The 19122-nt window shown below is 37.8% G+C and overlaps 1 protein-coding gene across 16 annotated transcripts in view; it reads right to left on the minus strand.

Moving 5' to 3' along the window:
• The window catches only part of SORBS2 (sorbin and SH3 domain containing 2), a 142022-nt gene that overhangs the window by 50616 nt on the left and 72284 nt on the right, over window positions 1-19122 (minus strand). For 9 of the 16 annotated variants that reach the window (XM_041427826.1, XM_041427832.1, XM_041427821.1 and 6 more), the window contains 2 exons: window positions 5453-5597; window positions 2966-3141 (listed from right to left, as the gene is read on the minus strand). In XM_041427826.1, the coding sequence (XP_041283760.1) occupies window positions 2966-3141; window positions 5453-5597 (321 nt within the window). Of the gene's footprint in view, window positions 1-2136; window positions 2179-2965; window positions 3142-5452; window positions 5598-10535; window positions 11016-18316; window positions 18935-19122 lie in introns of those variants that run through there. The other 7 variants (XM_041427823.1, XM_041427817.1, XM_041427816.1 and 4 more) reach the window with 3 other exon arrangements.

The raw sequence follows: 19122 nt of genomic DNA on the forward strand, positions 1-19122 counted from the left end.
TGGCTGATGCAATTAAATGTTGGAACACGGCATCATGGTATGTGAAGAAAAAACAATCAGCCAAATAGCACGTAGAGGACATAACAAGTAACTGCAATTGCTTCTCAGAAGAGTCCATAATCCCTGCAGTATTGTAATCATCCATCAGGAAGTATGCAATTAAAGGAGGCCTCTCTGATCCTGAGATTAGCTCAGCTGGTGGGTGCTAATAATGCTTGGATCCTCATATGGGCTATTCACTTAGGAGCTGGACTTGATGATCCGTGTGGATCTTCCAAATCAGAATATTCTGAGGCTTTCAGTGATTTTTCATTTTGTTTGTTGTTTTTTTCAAGCTGAAATATTACATCACTAAATATGGAAAAGAAACCTAGTGGGACTTGATTTTTTTTCATTCTTATTAAGTAGAGGCCTTTTCAGTCTACAGATTAATTTTGATAATTAGATATAAAGAAATCATTTTGGATGGACTAAAACAGTGCAGTCTTACAGCTTTTCATGAATCTGGCTTTTCCTTTCCCAGGTCCCCATCGGTGATAAATGGTGCTATATTTGACTGAATGATTTCCTGAGTGAACAGCATTTTATCCTCTCTTTTTCAGAGACTTCATTTTTAGTGTCTTGGAATTTTACCATCTTTGGGGCAGGGCTTGGCACAAAGGCAGAACCTAACAACAATCTGAATTTTCAGACTTGCATTTCCTAGAGCTAGAAGGAGCTAAAGTGGCATAGTGGGATGTTCTGAGTGAATAAAAAGCTTTATAGGAGTCTTTCCCTTCTCAGAAGCCTGATACAGAATGGGTTAGCAGGAATAGAAAACATCTTTCTGTTTTCCTTGGCTAAACAGCTGTCACAAACCAGACAGACACAAAGACAGGCTCGGAGGAGACAATCACATCTTGCAAAACCTCTTTACTCCTAAGAAGCACTCCAAATCTGGAACACAGATACTCCTGAGTTCTTAATAGCATGCTAAACTTTGAGCAGCACAGCATTGTGGAACACAATGCGTGTTACCTATCACCCCTGAATCTTCATTTACTGCTTTTTTGATAGACTGTTGCCATTTTTGCAAAGAGGGAAGAATAAGAAACTTCTAAACTTTATGTGCAACGATAAATTGAATTAATCTGAAAACTTCTCTCTTCAGATGGACTGAGACTGAACCTTCTGGGAGAAGTTTCCCATTTGGATTGCTCACTGACCTTGGAGAAAGGACAGGTGATATACTCTACCTTCTACTATTAATGGAAAATGCAGTTTTAGCACTTTTGCAAGGTGCAGCATATTAGAGTCTTGCTGACAATTATACCAACTTTGTTCTTGCTCAGCTGGGATACACAGGGCTCAAATATACTCGTGCACACTTATAAAGTAATCTCAAATAAGTACTTTGAAAACAATTTTACTATGTCTTAAGGAAGGAGAATAAGGATGCAAAATGGCACATCAGATACACATGCTAGCATAAAGTTTTAACTTATATATCACTGTGAGACTTATTTCTATAACAGCAAGATAACCGGCTATAAGATTTCTTGAAACTGAAACACACGAAAAACCAGAGCAAAACCAGGAGGAAAATGTCCTAATTCAAACTGAATTACATTTTTAGGAGAAAATCTGAGATACTCAGATCATACAACCTCAAAGTTAAATATAGTTTGGCAGATTGCCAGCTTCATTAGGCACACTTAAGGGGGATTTCTGTTATAATCTTATATAACTGATATGCACCCTATTAGAACAATCTGCTACTAAAAAAGCACAAAACCAATTACCATATCCAATATAAAGCAAAGGGACTACTTACTTAAAAGTAGGACAGAAAGCTAGAGTATTGCTGGAAAGAAATGTCTTAATTTTTAAAATATTCTGATCATATTACTTTTTTATGTCAAAAATAAAGCAAGAAATGCCAGAGTTTTTCCCCATTCTTAAAAAAAAAATTATCCCCATCTTACTACTTATCCTGATTTTTTCCTATTGATTTTCTCCATTAATTCCTGGTTTCCCCTCTAACTTTTCAGTCCCTTGAAGCAATTTTTGGCAATACAACATAGCCCCATATGTCAATACTGGCAGACAGGATACATCCAACAGCTGCTACATCCCTGCACCTCTCTAAGACTTCACCTGCAAGGGCTCTGCCGCTTTCATCCTGGCTCCCACTCTTCTCACTTTCTCCGTGCAGCACAGCAGTTCTTCTCTGGCTGGGAAGGCCAGTAAGTGCTGCCTTTACAGACCTAGTGGAGCTGCCTCTGCGCTCTCCGGAGCAGCCAGAAGAGGCTGCCCTGACAGCAGAGTGGAAAGAATGCTTCAGCATAGTGAAAACAAAACTCCTCAGTTTGACATCCTGGGACCACTCAAGCAGTGACCAGCGGCAGATGATCAAAACTGGGCTGCTCACAATGAAAGGGCTCCCCAGCTATTCGCTTATGTGCCACTCAAGGGCACAGTGATTATTTACTGCACTGTCACAAAAATGCTGCTGCCTTAGATTGCCACGAGAACAAAACTGCACATTTCCACACGACCCTGATGACATGAGAACACTGCCCCAAGAAATGCAGAAGTGTAAGATTTTTACATATACACACACACACAGATGTATATACAATTATTTGCACACACACACATATACATATATATACAGTATGCATAAACTTTATTTCAGAAATAAACCAAATGCAATTACAATGCATCTCCAAAACACAAAACTACAAGAGACACAAGAAAGACACAAAATTTTGGCTACTTCTAATTAAAACTAGAAACATGAGGTTGCCCAATTATGCTCCCATCAGCATTCTCCTTTTCGTCAACACACAATATTATATTCACAAGGCTGCTGATTACACACGCTCTATTCCAAATTATATAAGAGTAGAAGAATGTGAAAAACCCATTACTAACAATCAGTTCATTGTATGAGTTCATACACAGATTTCCCAGAATTTCCTACCGTTCTAATTGCTGTAGGGATTCCAGATTCATCTACCGGGCCAATCCCTGCATAATGTGGAGCTTTAATTACTGTAATTTTTTTTTCTTCTTCTGAGGATCTACAGATTGGTATTGTACTGGTGGTGGTGGTGGTGCCAACATTTTGAACATGCTGTGAGTATGTCTCTGTGGACTCTGCAAAGATAACATGACAGAAAATTGTGTAATGACACAATAATCATACTTGACAGTTAAAACATACTTCCCCATTTCAGTACACTGTACAAAGGCTGACAATCTTAATCACATACATATATATTTTTTAAAAGAAATATCATCTTAACTAGGGATTTGCCCTACTTAATGTTACATTAACAGAATTATAAACTTATTTAAGGACCAGACAAACTACTAAACTCAGAATTAGAGTAGAAGTACTTTTTCACAATGTCTTGCTCAAAAAAACTAGAAAAAACCCCACAAATATAGCAAAATCTGTTGAGAAAGGTGCAGCAGCCTTTCTCCTATAAATCAAACTTTTGCACCTTTTCCTTGGAAACCAGTGACATAATTTCAAAACTTCCACCCACCAAGTCTAGCAAACTATAGAAAATTGCTGTTCTGTAAGCACAGAAGACAGCCTTGCACAAAAACTTATGTGATATGTACTAAAAAAAAAGAATTTTTGATGCATGAATATTTTTCAGAAAAAAATTCTGACCTGCAGTGTTCTTCCCTTAACGTGTGTTGATGTTTACAGGACTCCATGTATAATCCATAAAAATGGTTTTTGGTAACCTGGCACCTGCAGAGCAATCTGATGATGCCCCTACAGCAATTCAGGTGAAGTGTTCAAGCTGCTACTGTTTTATAGTGACCTGCAATATTTCTACCCTTCCCCCTCAAATCTTCCTTTATAACTAATGAAATTAATACATCACTATTACAATTTCCTTCTAAAATGCTGAACAAAACTTAACAAAAAACACCTCAGTGCTGGGATGTGACATGAAAATTTGTACTTCTGCAGAAAATACACTCTTTCTTGTATACAGGAAGAAGAGCCCTACTCCTTCAAGCAGCAGGTTCCAGTAAATTAGTGGGCTGCTATCACAAAGCCTCTGTTTTGCAAACACAGGACCAAAAGAGACTGTTCTGCTGCAGGATAAATGAATGCAGGGAGTGAAAATATATGTTCTAACACTAATGGTGACAATAACAATTGACTTTCATGTGGCATTAATATCCACTGATTATTCTGAAGAAAAATATGAGTTGTAATATGAGCCTGCAAAAGGAGCTCCGGTGTGGTGATGTCTCCATTGAAAGCTCTAATTTTAATTTGAATATTTCTGCTCATTCCCACTGCAGTCTGGATCTGGCATGGCTGTTTCAGCTGTTTACTCAAGTCTGAAATCCTGTAAATAATACAGTGCTACACATATATGGCGAGGGGCAACTCTGTGTGGCAAACGTCTGGATATTTGGAACTTTTTCCCAAAATGCACGCTGTTAAATTTAGAAAACATTTTGGATTTGATCCTTCATTCTTCATAGGTCTCAAACTGAGGCCATCAGGGGGATTTCTACATGAGCAAAGAGAATTAAATCAGGCTGTTACTGTGGAACACTGAACTTCAGCATCATACAAGAGTGAAAGTCTTGGAAAAATACATATTTTAAGTTTATCCACACCAGTATTGATAGATCTTTAGATCAGCAAACCAGAAGCACTCAAAAACCCTAGAATTCTGGGATGTGGAGTAACCCATGTATACAGTTTTTGTACTTATCACTATGATGACAGCAGCATTTGTCTAAGATGTCTCAGAGCAAGAACTGTCACCTAATTTCCCTGCAAGCACAAAAAAAATGTAAACTGTGGAACGACATTCAAGTTATTTTGCATGTATAATCTTTTCTAAATATGCACAACACTGGTAGAAAAAGCAAGTAAATTATTCTCTTGGCAAAACGGGATTATACTGGCAAAGAGCCTAAGGCTGATAGTATTTAGTTTGTGTTTAATTTTTAAATTCAAGCTGCCCTAAAAAAATACATGAACAAGTTTGAGATTGATGTGGCTTTAGATTGTTAAAAGCCCAGAGCCTCTCCCTTTGTTGACAGTATTTCTGCTAAAGAATTACGGAAGTTGTAGGGAGGAGCAAAGTACAGAGGGCTCTCGGTTTCTTACAGTAAAATCTGAAAGGGCTGGACAGGTTGAGCTATTTTGATAGACGCCCTTTCCTTGGTAAAGCCAGTAGAAAATTGGCAAGAGGTTAGCTCACACACCTAGGTTATAAAACTTAACAGTAACTCCAGTTCAGGATCACTACTGTACCTTACAATAAATGCTAGTATTTCTTTGCATTTACTTCCCAAGGTAGATGAATAGACAATACCTCCATTATGGACATGAAGCACTCTGCAATTGTTTGCAGTCTTTGCCACATGAATCAGAATACGTTGTGTAATGTATAAAGCAAACATTCTGTGTGAGGCTTACCCATCATCCTGCCATGTTGCATGATAACAATGTTGGAATTGAGTGAAGCTGGTGGAGGGTAAGCTGAAGAAGGGGAAAAAGGCCTTTGAAAGTGACTCACTGGGCTGGCAGCAGTGCCAGAATTCCCATTCACTGTGATCTGAGCCTGAGAGAGACAAAACAATATCCCATTAAACTACACACAAAGCTCTTCACTGCAATCCCAAAGAAAGAGCAATGCAAGACTGTCATCCGTGCAACAATTACCAGTTGTCAGGTACACAGCCATAATGGCATCTGCATTCACTGAAACACAAAACCTATCACAAAGGGAGCAGAGTGTGGTCCTTCTATACCTTGTACCTCCCCTCTTCTCTCCTTGTGAGTGCTGGCTGTGACGCACGCTGTCTCGGGGAGGTGACAGAGAGATCACGGTCAAGGCAAGGAAGATGGCACAAACAAGGTTTGCAGATGTCTGACAGCAATATAAAATGAAGATGGCAGTAAAAGCTCCCAACACTGTGTGACAAAGGCTGTCTGCCACAGATCCCTCACACCAAGAGACATATTCCCTTAGTACCCATGCTCAAGCACTATGGATATTAATGGGACCTTCTGTGCAGACTGAAGGGAAAATCTCATTAGGACTAACTGAGAAGAGTGAAAAAAATTTCTGTAAAATATGGAAGCCAGCTGGAGTGACTGTGGCATGCTGATGTGTAATCTATCACAATAAAAATAAATAGCACTAATTAAAAAAACCAACAATCCACAACCACAAAATGACAGAACAAAATCAAAAATGGGAGAGCCAAGCAAACTGGCAAAAGCAGCAAGCAGCTAAAGCCATTTAGGCTTTAGTCACTAGAGGCACTTCACAAGAGGAAACTGCCCCCAGGTTTAGAATCCCTGCACTGGGGCTGCATCAGTTTTACATGGAGTATTGAAAGAATCAAAACTGAGATGCTGAGCAAGCATTGAATGAATGAAATAAGAGAGTAGTGAATATTTCAGCAGAAAAGCAAGTGAAGCTCTTTGCAGCATCTCCTTTAATGCAGAACTGAAATTAACAGTTTTTAAAATCTGAATTAGAAGAACTACAAAATTTGCTCAGTTTTATGTAACAAATGAACTAAAACATGCTGCAGATGTAAACAAGAGACTACCTGAAGCAGCAAAGCATAAATAAAAACATATTAAAATGCATATTATTTTTACAAATAAAAATTAAATTATTCATGACCTTCTGTATGCATTTGTATTTTGGAGATTACTAAACTGATTTCAAATTTTTAACATCTTGGCCTCCCATAGCTAAGAGAGAAAAAACAATTTCTGGTCTTGTGCAGACATCATGTGAACTCCTAGATGCGTTTAGGAGTTTCTCATTTTAAGGATGTCTGCTTTCAGAAATGAGCTGAAAAGTTTATGTTGTGGTGATGTCTCCATTGAAAGTTTTGTGTTCAAACGTCCACTCTCTTAATAAACTCCAGAACCAAAAGTAAGTTGGCTTTTCTTATGTGATCCTCTCCTCAAAAAAAACCCAAAAAACCCAACCAGCTTTGGAGATGTAAGAATAGAAAAGCTACATAGCTCAAAGACAGCATTTCAAGGAGTATGCAGGCATGTTTTCAGATAAGGTTTCAAACTGAGGCCAGCCATCTCTCCTCTACTTTAGGTGTTCACCCATTCTCTTTTCTTACATACTGTCTTTGTGGGAAAGCTTGTTTCTAGGGAAGGCAGGGTGCAACTGTGCAGAGCCTTACACCTTCTTACTCATTTACTACGGCTTTTGTTTCTCTGAGCAGAACTGGTGTGAGTTCTTTGCAGACTGGAAGGTACTCCTATGAATTTCTGTAATAAAAGACTGAGATATTCCTGAGAAGGACTTTACCAAATATCTCAGTTAGACAGTTAGGCTAAGTACACTAAAGAGTACAAAATACCATGAAAACAGGACCCACACAAGCAGTTGAAGGACATCAGTCATACATGTGTATGTGGCACGTTCATATATGACATTTTTGGGCTTGCTTCTGAAGGTCTTAGATAAGATCTCAGCTCAGCTATAATTTCTTAGTTTCTAATGATCTTCTCTTTGAGGAAAATGTCTGTGAAGGTGGCTATTTCATTTGTTCATCTGCTGCACCTTGCACGGTTTAAAGGGTTAGCTATAGAAGATAGTTTTACCAAAGGCCTTTTATTCCCATGGAATAATTTGGTAGTTACTGACATTTCAATCTGAGAATGTGACACTTTAGGTCCAGGTGACAGAGTTTATTCCCAGATTTTAGAAGGAAGTGAAATCCTCTAAGATGTCTACTCATGAATTAGACATTTTGCTTTCCCAGGTCATCTTTGTGGGAAAAGAAGACAATATGGAAAAAAATCCCTATTCAACCAAAATGCATCTATTTTCCAGTTTACTAGGAAAACGATAATTTTTCATGATGTTCCCTTCCTTAGCGACCTCCATTATTTTTTTTCCCCAGTATACTTAACCTGTCCTCCACTGCAAGTAGAGCGACCTACTTCTGCAGCAAGACAATCAAGATCTTGTAAAAATTCCTATGAGGTATCAGGTTTAAAATTCCTCTAATTTTCTTGAGCATCAGAAAGAATAGCTCTCTGGATTTCTGAATCAGAACAGAAGGTGGTATCTATCTGGGACTGGAGCTGCTTTCTAACTTTCCCTCTGCTGGGAAAGACAGGGAGAAGAGGTCCCAGTATGGATGTCTGAGCAGTTCTTTGCAAGAATGCTGCACAGCACACACCTGACCTCAAGACACTAAATTAAGTTAAAATACTCAGAATCAATTGAAGCTCAAGACAGGCATAGAACTTGGTAAAAAGCAAAAATCTAATGTGTACTTCCATTTCCAAGTTTCCATTAGATTCCACAATTTCAAACTACATAAAAAAGAAGAACCCACGGAAATAATTTCATAGGAAAATGTTCATAATTGGAATACAACCAGAAAAAATAATTTCCAAAACCATCTGTTCTCTCATTTTAACTCCAATTCTAAGCATAGGCCCAAATAAGAATTGCAAGTCTCATACTTCAGGTTTTCAAAGAATCTATAATCTGTGACTAAAGGTAAAGAAAATTGACCAGTTTTACCTTTAGCTCTGCCTTTTGCCTAGAATACTTGTAAATTTTGTTGACTCAGCTTTCCTGATGCTGCTGCTTCTTCTTAGAAGTTGTTTTAGAACTTTTTTGTCTAGTCTCATTAAGACACTCAAAAATAAACATCCTTTATGTGGACATAAAGTCTTTAAAGCAGGTTTATATCTTATGAAGGCAGAGTGGTGGATGGCCCAATCCTTTATTACTTTTATCATTTTCCCCATAGTTTTCACCTACAAAATCAACAGCGCTCTGAGAATGAAGATCATTCCAGAATTAGAGCCACTACCAACATTTGTGTGCATGTGCCACCAGCTTTCCCATTGTTTTTTCATTTCATGGATGCATTTTTAGCCATCTAGCCCTTCTCTACAGAGAGTGGGAGATGATGACTTTTCTATACTGCAGAGTTGGGTTTTGCCAGCAGTTTAATTTCTGTGGGGTTCTTCGGACTACTTGGGGATTTTTGCTCTTGGGTGAGTGTCTTTTCATTTGGCTTTGTCCATTAACAGTGAACAAATGTCAGTGAACAAACGTCACACTCATCCCTGCCATGTCTAAAAGACAAGGTGGTGGTCAGACCTGAATATTACACAGCCTTCTACTGGGAGACTAACCCAAAAAGGGAAAGAAGGACCAACTGCTCACTTGAGCTTGCAAAAAATGATGCTCAAAGAAAACAAATACAGTTAGCTGACAATTTTAGAAGTAGGCTACAAGAAAATATAAACATTCTATCCTTCCCACAGCTAGCAAATGGTCATGTGGTGACTCTGTCTGACCAGTCTATACTTATTATGGTAGCTTTGGCTACAAGTGCTGTGTTGTATGCAGATCCATAGTAATGATTCTTAAAAAAACACCCAGAGTTTTCAGAGCTGTGTTGCAAAAGTTAAGAATTAAAGCTTTTACATGCCTTCTATTAGTGTTATTTTTTTAGCAGCATCCACAGCAATGCAACCAGTCATTGGCTTTCCAGGTGACTATGTGCAAGGTTGGACTCAAAATATTTTTTTATAAATTATACACAAAGCTTAAAAAATAGATATACTATTTTTTCTTTTCAGGCTTGAAAATTATTGTATGCTGAAGTATTTATACAAAGTTTGAACACTGCTGTGACCCAGTAAAACTCTGGATTCAGAACATCTCTCTGTTTTGCAATTCAGCAATGAATTGCTCAATTTAAATGAAGGCTTTGTTCTGACTCATTTTAATCATGTGGATAATCTCAAAAGAAATCAAAAGTGATCTGGGTTTGACCCAGATTCCATACCTTCTTTCTCCCCATATATGAGTATACTAAGATACAGAAAAATTAATGTATGTATAAAGTGTCTAACTGGACACTGGCTTTTTCCTTGACTTAACCAAGAGAAAAGTAACAAGACACTTGAATAGTTCAAGATTATTTATGCAGTTCAGTCCTATAAGAAACTGTGCTTAGGAGAGGAAACGGTTAATTAGAGGACAGAAGACCAGTTTTGTGCAGTCAGTCATCATGGCTGGGGAAAAAACTTCATTAAATATTGTGAACATTTACTATGAATTTAAAAATAACATTTATGAAATCTGCATCTCAGTGTAAATCAAAAATGGTGGTAGTCCAGACTCCAAAAACCTGTAAACTGTTAACAGTATTTTAAACAAATCTCTTCAAACTCCATGGAATGCTTGCTTTAATACATTTGGAAAAAGTATTTCTTGAATTTATTTTCCTTTAAGCAAAGCATTTGATACACCTTAGCTGACCACACAACTGTGCAGCAATCATTTCCTACTCCCAAATCTGCTATACCAATGATTTTTTTTTTTCTTTTAACAACTGTTACAAAACACTGTCAGACTGTGACCACAGAAAATTACTATCAAAATACTTGTTTGTGTAATGGGATAACAGACAAGGTCAAATTCTGTTCCCCTCTGACAACCTGTTTGAACAAAATGGAGGAGGAAAAAAGGAAGCATAATTACATGAGAAGTGGCAGCAGTGTTGGTTAAGGTGGTGCCATCTGACACAGCAGACATCTGGCTCAAGGTTGGGGAAGGTGTTTCAGAGCAGTCAGTGGTATCATAGCTACAAGTCTGCAGCTCATCTAGAATGGCTGTGGAGCACTCGCTCGCTGCGCGCGAGGAGCACTCGCTCAGGGCAGAGTCGGTGCTCACAGAGGCTGCTCCGCTCCTCTGGGCAGCACTGGCAGCAGCTGGGCACGGGCATTGGTAGGGACACTGGGACAGGCCTGGGGTTTTATAAAAGCGTGAAGGCAAAAAATCGTCAAGCGTTGGCAAAGAGTATGGTACTGGGTGGGTGCCACTGTCTGGTGAGAAAGAGGCTCTGTTAACTGGTACCACAGGAGAAGGAAGAGGCAGTGGAGAAGCTTCTGTTGATGTTTGTCTGTGTGTCTGTGAAGCATTTACCTCCATCACAGGGGCAGTTATTTTCTGGTTTCCAAGCTGAGATTTGAGGAAAAAAAAATAAGAAAAGAAACAGATTACTTAATGAATAAAGAACTTTTCCTTTTGCCTCTTGCTGGGTGTAGGGGAATTACAGAAGTGTAAGGTTTTCAGCCACCCGAGGAAGTTCACATTTACAAAGATTAGAAAATAAATCAACCATGCTCTATATTAGAGTAGGACAACATGAAAGAAATGAGTGCATTAAATACTAGTGGAAGCAATGCCAGAAACCATAGTGTGCTGAGGATGAATATTCATAATGGACTGCATATATTAATGATCTCCATTGTGCATTGAGAGGGTTCACGCTATTTTATTCTTCACATAAATATGAGGCTAGAGAATGTCATGTCCATGTAGTTTTCAAAGCAAACATGTATCTGCAAGTCTGATCTTGGTAAATGTTACACTTATTTTGTCAAGGATAGGTATGACTTTGAAACCAACTGTAATATAAAGTTGAGGAGGACTGCCAGCTATACAGAAACACACTTAATGACTATTCATATGATCTGCAAGTAACAGGTGGTAGAATTTTTTGCCTCTTGTGACTGAATACATCTTCTCCACTGCCTCTCTAATAAAAATATTTGGATGATCTTAGAATTTCCAAGCACCCTGGAAGCACCCTGTCACAACCTACTCTATAAGGTGTATGCATAGAAGTCTTTTTACATTAGAGGACATAAGGATTGTTAGGGTAACTGGTATAAATCTGGGGAACAAAGACTGGGAGCACAAGAACAGGACATACTGAAACAAAACATGCCAGCTTGGATTCAGCACAGTTCCTTAAAAGTAGAAGGGAAAAGTCTCATGAGAGTGCTTCTGAAAACTGCCACACAATGTATGAGCTTTATGTTCCGTCATTTCAAATCAGTCACAGGGCACTCAGTTTAAACTAGTTCTGCAACTGGCTTTTTGCATCTGCAGCTTCTTTTTGAACTAAAGCATGTTGGCATCTAATATTTGTTAAACAGCTGCCCAAATCCTTCTATACTGCCTATTAAACCACAAGCTTTCCATTAATTCCTAAGTATTCAAAATACTGCCTACTTCAGCACTAAGGGTTTCACTGTTGATAGGGCTGAGGACATCTGGAATAGCTACTGGGAAAGAGTGTTTGGGATTTTAAATTTATGTAAAACAGAGGACAGTAAGACACTATATGTAATAAATACCACTTTAAAAAGAAACATTCAGTCATCCATATCACCTTGTTATCAGTAATATGGTTATTTCCTATGCTTAGACTAGGCAGATGTCTTTAATCATTCAAAAAATGTTTCTAGCCATCAGATTAAAATGCCATTTTGGCATTTTAATCCAAAATCTGAAAATATCTTCTAAAGCCCTTATGGAAGACTTGGAACACAACCCAGATTATGCTATTTACAAGAGGTCACTGGGGTTCCAGTTGCATAATTCTTGTTGAGATCAACTAGAATTTACACAAATAACCTTACTGAGGTCAATGGGACCATCCCTATGAATAAGCATTACAGCAAAAAAAATCTTAAGTATGTGAACAGATATCTATTACTTGTTCCAATTGATTCAAAATAAATCTTTGGCATCATTGGATCTCTAGGGTACACAAAAATAGGCAAAAGCTGCTGTTAAAACCTGCAGTCAAAACAGTGAAAAAACTTAGTCAAACAGCTTAAAATTCAAATCTTATTCACAGCAATGTTTCAAATCTACAACTGAACACCACCCAACTTAATCTTTTCATAGAGGACATCTGAACAGTTTACCTCTTAATTAAAATAATCAATAACTGAGTGTATGGCTGTAAAAGGACACAGTATTTTCACAGAGAACCAATTTGCCAATGGAAGCTTCGAAAGAAAATGGAATACTAAATGGAATACTAAATGGAATATTAAAAATAATGTCATGAAAAATTAGGATGATTATACAGCATATTTAAGATGTTGGCATTTACATACACATACAAGAAACTGTAATTTCACCTCACAGGTACATAAAGGGGAGACAGAATCATCATTCATGATGATTTTCATCATCTATGTCATCAGATCATCATATCAACATCTCCAGCAAAAGACAGGAACTAGGAGATCATGCTGTAATTTATGAGGCAGAGCCAAAAAGCTCTGAAGTTCTTGAGACCACTTGTCCTCTCAGCATCCCCAGAAGAAAAGTTACATATGACTGAGCCAAAATGTGTAAATTAATCTCTATATGTTAAAATAACAGGAAATCTTGGGGAGTTGAGAAATCTAGTAAACCTGGCTCTGTACTGAGGAGATTTCTTGCACGCTTGAGAAAAGAAGGGATGGACAACACAAGGACAGATATTCAGGGTGCATCCAGAGAGCTAATGAAACTGAGATTTTTAAAGAATTTGATTCACTGTGATTGGCAAATAATAGCTGATTTCATCAAGCCAAATTCTTAAAAAGAATATAAAGCTATTATTCTTACAATGCAGACGGAAGGAATGCAGCAAGTCTAGGGGCTGATTCTCAACATGAAGCTTCTTGGCTTTGTAGAGTAGAACTTCTATTCTGCCTGGCTCTAGAATAGTTTCATATATATAATCATCTCTCTGGGAAAGAGTGGCTGAAATTGTGATTTAAAACTGTGTTGTTTTTGAAAACTGATTTACACCACTTAAAAAACATGGAATGTTGGTAATCTCAAACACATACAACTGGCTACTACTAATCCATATTCTTCACTGTGCATGCGTTCTCATCTATGAATCATATTTTTTTATATTTTTCACTGTGAAAAATATGAGAAAGACAAGGCTGAAGGCATTACAGAAAACTTTTAATACTGGTTTCATTCAGCATGCTTCAGATTAGGTTTGTTATTGGTACAGCCCAAGATATGCTAGCAGAAGTCAGGCAGATTAAATGCCAAACAACTACTTAATCAATTAGATTGATGAAAAACTAGCTCGACTGTGGCTGTCTTGGGCTGTGGAGCAACACTTGAGAGACAGATAAATGTCATCAGTCTTGATGTGAAGGTCTGAAGAGCAGCCTTTGCTGCAGCCATCTGCTGGTCCTTTGAAATGCTTCTCTTCCTTCAAATAGCAAAATGTCAGGCCTGAATAACACAGCTGGTATACAATTCATGTAAAGTAAACAGGTGACCCTAGCATGGGTTTCAAAATCAGTCAGCTCTCATTTTAATGCAAGATATGTGGGGAGTGGTGTGAGATTACTAATGACACCAGAGTCCTGGCCTTGCTTCAACAGTCAAGACACAGATAAGGAGACTCAGAGATAGGTGAATAAATCCATTGTGTTAATACATAGCAGAGTTTAGTAATCAACAATCAAATTACACCCATACATTTGCATAAATGGGTAAAAATACCTCTATTTTTAATTATTAAAAGCTGATTTCAAAATGTCCAAACTAATCCTACAAATTAAATTCCAATGCCCATTTTTCTACCTAGTCCTCTTATTATAAATTTACTATAAGGAGGTGGAGTTCAGCTCTTGTCTAAAACAATACTTGTGATGCAGAACTTAAAAATAAAAAATACATGCTCAGTTTTCTTTGCTTCACATCTGTCCCCAGAATGCTGAAACCAGTTTTCTCTTTCTTCCATATCACTCTACATATTGTCAATACCTAAAACTCAGAAATGTACTCAATGAATTGATTTAGATTTTTTATTTTTAATTCGTGGTTTATTTTCCTTGATGCACATTTCTACAGCTATAAGGCTATCAAAAGAAACACTTTCATAAATATCTGCTATAGATGTTTTACTCCTCCAGCACATCAGGACTAAACCAAGTGTTCAACTCATCGGAGGAATTCAAATAGCAGAAAAAATGCTTTGCAACCCTCAGTTTCAGAGAGTGATATCTAGAACAACAGGACACTTAGGAACCCAGGAAAAGAAATATTAAAAAAATATCAGGTGATTATTTCTGAAGATGCAGTTCAGAATTCTTCATCAGTTTGTAACTTCTTCTTATGAGAAACTTGGACAATAAAATTTACCTCCACTGGTTTCATACTAGCAAATACAAATTTCTCTGTTGAAATAGATACAGTTATTTCTCCTGTACCTGCAGTATGGTACAAAGAAGCAGCATCTCTTGAGACTGTAATAATGTAACAATACTGAGTAACCTGAATGCTTCTATTTTCATACATACTTTTAAGGGGTTTAACCTTTCTCTGAGTAGGAGTGTTTACAAAATGTCACTCAGTGAGTCATAGCACACTTCTGCTTGCTCCTAAAGTTTCAACAGATAAGCACTGAAATTCAGTGCAAATAGGAGCACAGACAGCAAGATACATTAACTTGGACCACACAAGCTCCCTCTGGGCTGTGTATTTCCATACTTTGTGACAAAATACAGTTGTACATGTTGGCTAGACACAGATAACCCACATGCACAGTATTTCTTCTTTAATACCTCTTAAGAAGAGATGATTACCTGATCTTACCTCATTCTCCTTCACATACAAAAACCCAAATGCAGAGGGAGAGCTGCACCTTTCTAAGTGTACTTGTATTTTGAGAGTTTCTCTGGCAACTTTAAACACTGCTGGCAGGCCTAATCTACAGTCTGAGAGCATCCTTTGAGTACACAGCTTGACCCACAACCTACAAGCTGCAGGTACAAAAGTATTTTAACTCCTATACAAAGTCCTGTAGAGCTTGCAGATCTAAAACAATTTAAAAAATGGTAATACTACCCTGCATTGTATACTGAAAGTTAATTTTCTGTGTGAGAGAAATTGTGACCTTTGCAAATATTATGATATATTGCACTAAAGGGATCATAATATTTGGCATTAGCTAGAACAGTTTCAAGGTTTTAAACTGAGATCTGAGTCAGAAAAGAAATATTTTTAAACACATAGCTGCAGCCTTTATTTCTAATTTTAGTTCATGGCATCTTCATTTTGGGAACTCACCTGATGCAGATTTTTACACCATCCCCTATGCTGATTTGTACTCTAGTTTTAGGCATGTATTTTAACAAGGAGCTACAAAACCCAGCGGCTCCATGACTCAATTGTGATGCCAAATACACCCCCTTCATTAGAATTTATTTCGAAATTGAACATCACAGAAAATGTCAGCTGCATTTTGCAGATAAGAGATCCATAATGGGATACAGCTTGAAAAGATGGCTACATGCCTTAATGATCTCTGTGATCAACTGAAATTTTTCTCCTTTTATTCAGAGCAACCCAGTCGCCACATTTCTGACAGTGCTTTCCACATATTGAAATCGAGGAGAAAGCAGAAAGCTAGGTGCAGAATTGCCAAGTAAGTCACAGATAATTTTCTGATTTTTTTCAGCTTGAAGTGAAACTAAACAACATTTGAAATTAAAAGGAAAATGCAAAATGTGTTTTGACTTTTAAAATTCTAAAAAAAGCAGCTAGAAGATGAATTCTTTTTATTTTGCGATTCGACTTTGAGTATTGCTCTTGATCGTAAAAAGGTATTTCCCCTAATCCTTGCCAGCTATCATACTTTCTGTTTGAGAGATTTATCTGCCTATGTATAATTCATCATATTCTAAAAGGCTGAGCAACTATTTTTAAGTGAAAAGATAACAGATGCAAAAGCTGAATTGGCCACACCTATACCTGCTGTTCTGCTGCTTGACAGTATCCTATGATGCCCATATTTAAAAGACTTGCAATATCTTCATACCTACCCTATCTACCAGAAAAAGCTGTTGATCACCTTTCCTTACTGTTTCTGACATGGATTCTTTACTGTGGCTCTTGCTTGAAGTGACTTGTTGTACCTGACAAAAATCACTGAGTAGCAGACTGGTTCTTCTAAAGAGTAAAGCAACTTGTTTTTTCTCAAAATGTTCTAAATTTTATGCAGTCTAAAAGAAGGATTTAAGATGACAGTTTTGTGTCTAGTCTTGAGGAGGAAAAATGTGATTAGTGCTTCTGTGCTCCTATTTTTTAATGGAGAGAATTCAAAAGGAGCATTGCAGATTGTTGTCATATAATTTAACAGCTTTGTGCTGATCAAAAATTTTACTTGGGATTTGAAGGGGGAGACAGACATATTACAACTTTAAAACCATCCTGTTTTTAATGCAGATACTTATGTCTCAAAGAGTGGAGATCTGGTTGAATGTGATGTTCTGAAAGAAACTCAGTGTGGAAAAGCAGAGGTGTTATTACTATTGACAACAGAGCTGTAAATGGACTTTTTAATTTACAAGATAATGCTGTATTTACTTCAGAGTAGCCTCAATGATTCCAGCAGAACTAGATGAACACAAATATGTCATGATGGGATTTTCACTCAGACAAAGCTTTGAGGCAGACATGCCTAGACCTACAGCAATCTGTACATCCATTTCAAACACAGATAAGCTGTTATACTGGTACATATACTGGAATAATAATCTTTTTAAATAGAAAAATCCTAATGTGTGTAGGTAAAGCAGAGTAGAAATTATAGAGCCTATTCAGAGCTCTCCTTTTGCCTAGTATGTATTCACTGCTGCTTTCTTGTGCCCAGGCTTATTTTATTTGACTCAGGGAGTTTCTGAATGGTGACAAACCCTGCTCAGACTCCTCTGGTCCTACACTGTGTGTCTGAAACTCCCATTTCTTCTAGGTGAGATCAGCATAGAATTTTCATTTCAGTAGGTGTAAGGTATAGGGGAAACAGATGGACCTAGAAGTTCAGTGCCCCGTGATGTTTCATGTGGAGGTTGTTGACAAAGAGTTTACAGACCCATTTTCTTTAAGAAGCTCTGTTGCACAGGACACATAGGAGACGGCAGTGCCCAGCCTCGCAGAAAGCACTGACTGACAAAATGTACTTTCTGTGGCCCTAGAAAAGCTGATAGAGCTGCATTTAAGCTCCACCCAACCCAACCCAACCCAACCCAACCCAACCCAACCCAACCCAACCTTACTATCCATACTTGATCCTTCCAGCATCTATGGCAGCAGAACCCTCTAATGCAATCCTCTCCAGGAAGAGCCACTTGAGCAGATGCACCACCTAAAGTACACTTATTTCCTATTTTCCTATGTTGCATTTGCACTCTCTAAAATGCTCACAGAGGAACAAAGAAGTCTGCCTTCCATCTCGGTTAAGCAACTTTTTTTTTTTTTTTTTTTTTTTTAATAAGCTTCCAAAACCTTCAGTTGTTGTTCATTTCTGTTTTCGTCCACGTGACAGGTAGTTTTACCCAAAAAACACAAGATCTAACTTTTGTAATGTAAGTATAACTAAACAGATTGTTATTAAGTGATTCATGAAGATCTAAAATAAAAGATGGAAAAATTAAATATACCACATGGCATTCTGCAGCCTGTGAAGAAGGAAGAACTGTAGACTTTTGTCCCAAATCCTTTGAAGACATCTTTGAAGTGTCTGGAGAAATACTAGGTGGATGATCTTGGATTTCAGGCTCTGCTTTATTGTCAGGGGTGGGAACTATCTGAACAGAAAGAGATGCTGTGTGTATCTCAGGCATGGGGTTACAGGCAGGTGAGACAGGCCTTTGTGAAAATACTGGCTGTTCAACAGGCTTGAGCTGTTGCTGTGAATTACTAGGAGTGCTAATTGCTGGGTCACGTGTCCGGGTTAATTTCAGGGTAGATATCTTACGTTTTTGAGATTGTTGCCTTTGGCCTTGATGGAGAGTAGCACTAATGCCAGCTACTGTGCTTGTGTCTGCACTGGAGACTGAGGTCAGTGGTCTAATGATTTTTTGTGCATAGGACACACTTGTGTTGGATATTTGAGAAGACATTGTCTCCTGAAAAAAAGTCTCACTAGTGTAATAGGCAGTATCTGTGAGGTGGTGTTTAGATGGACCAGCAGTTACTGCCTGGAGATTAATTTTGTTCTCGTGATTAGTTACTCTTGCTTTCTGAAAGCTTTCTTTTCTAGGAGGTGGCAGAGGTGCCTTATTTGCCAAAAGCATCCACACACAGCAAAATAACATTGAAGAAGAAACAGAAAGAAAGTAAATGTTAGTAGGAGATATAGTTCAGTTTTACTTTTATATTTAAACAAAGGAACAAGCAAATTAAAGGGTTTCATCTCAAGACTGCTAATTCAATGGACAACTAAATTGGTCAGGTTCCCACCACC

The sequence above is a fragment of the Onychostruthus taczanowskii genome, unplaced genomic scaffold, assembly GCF_017590055.1.
Source record: "Onychostruthus taczanowskii isolate IOZ18803 unplaced genomic scaffold, ASM1759005v1 scaffold12, whole genome shotgun sequence".
Lineage (NCBI taxonomy): Eukaryota > Metazoa > Chordata > Aves > Passeriformes > Passeridae > Onychostruthus > Onychostruthus taczanowskii.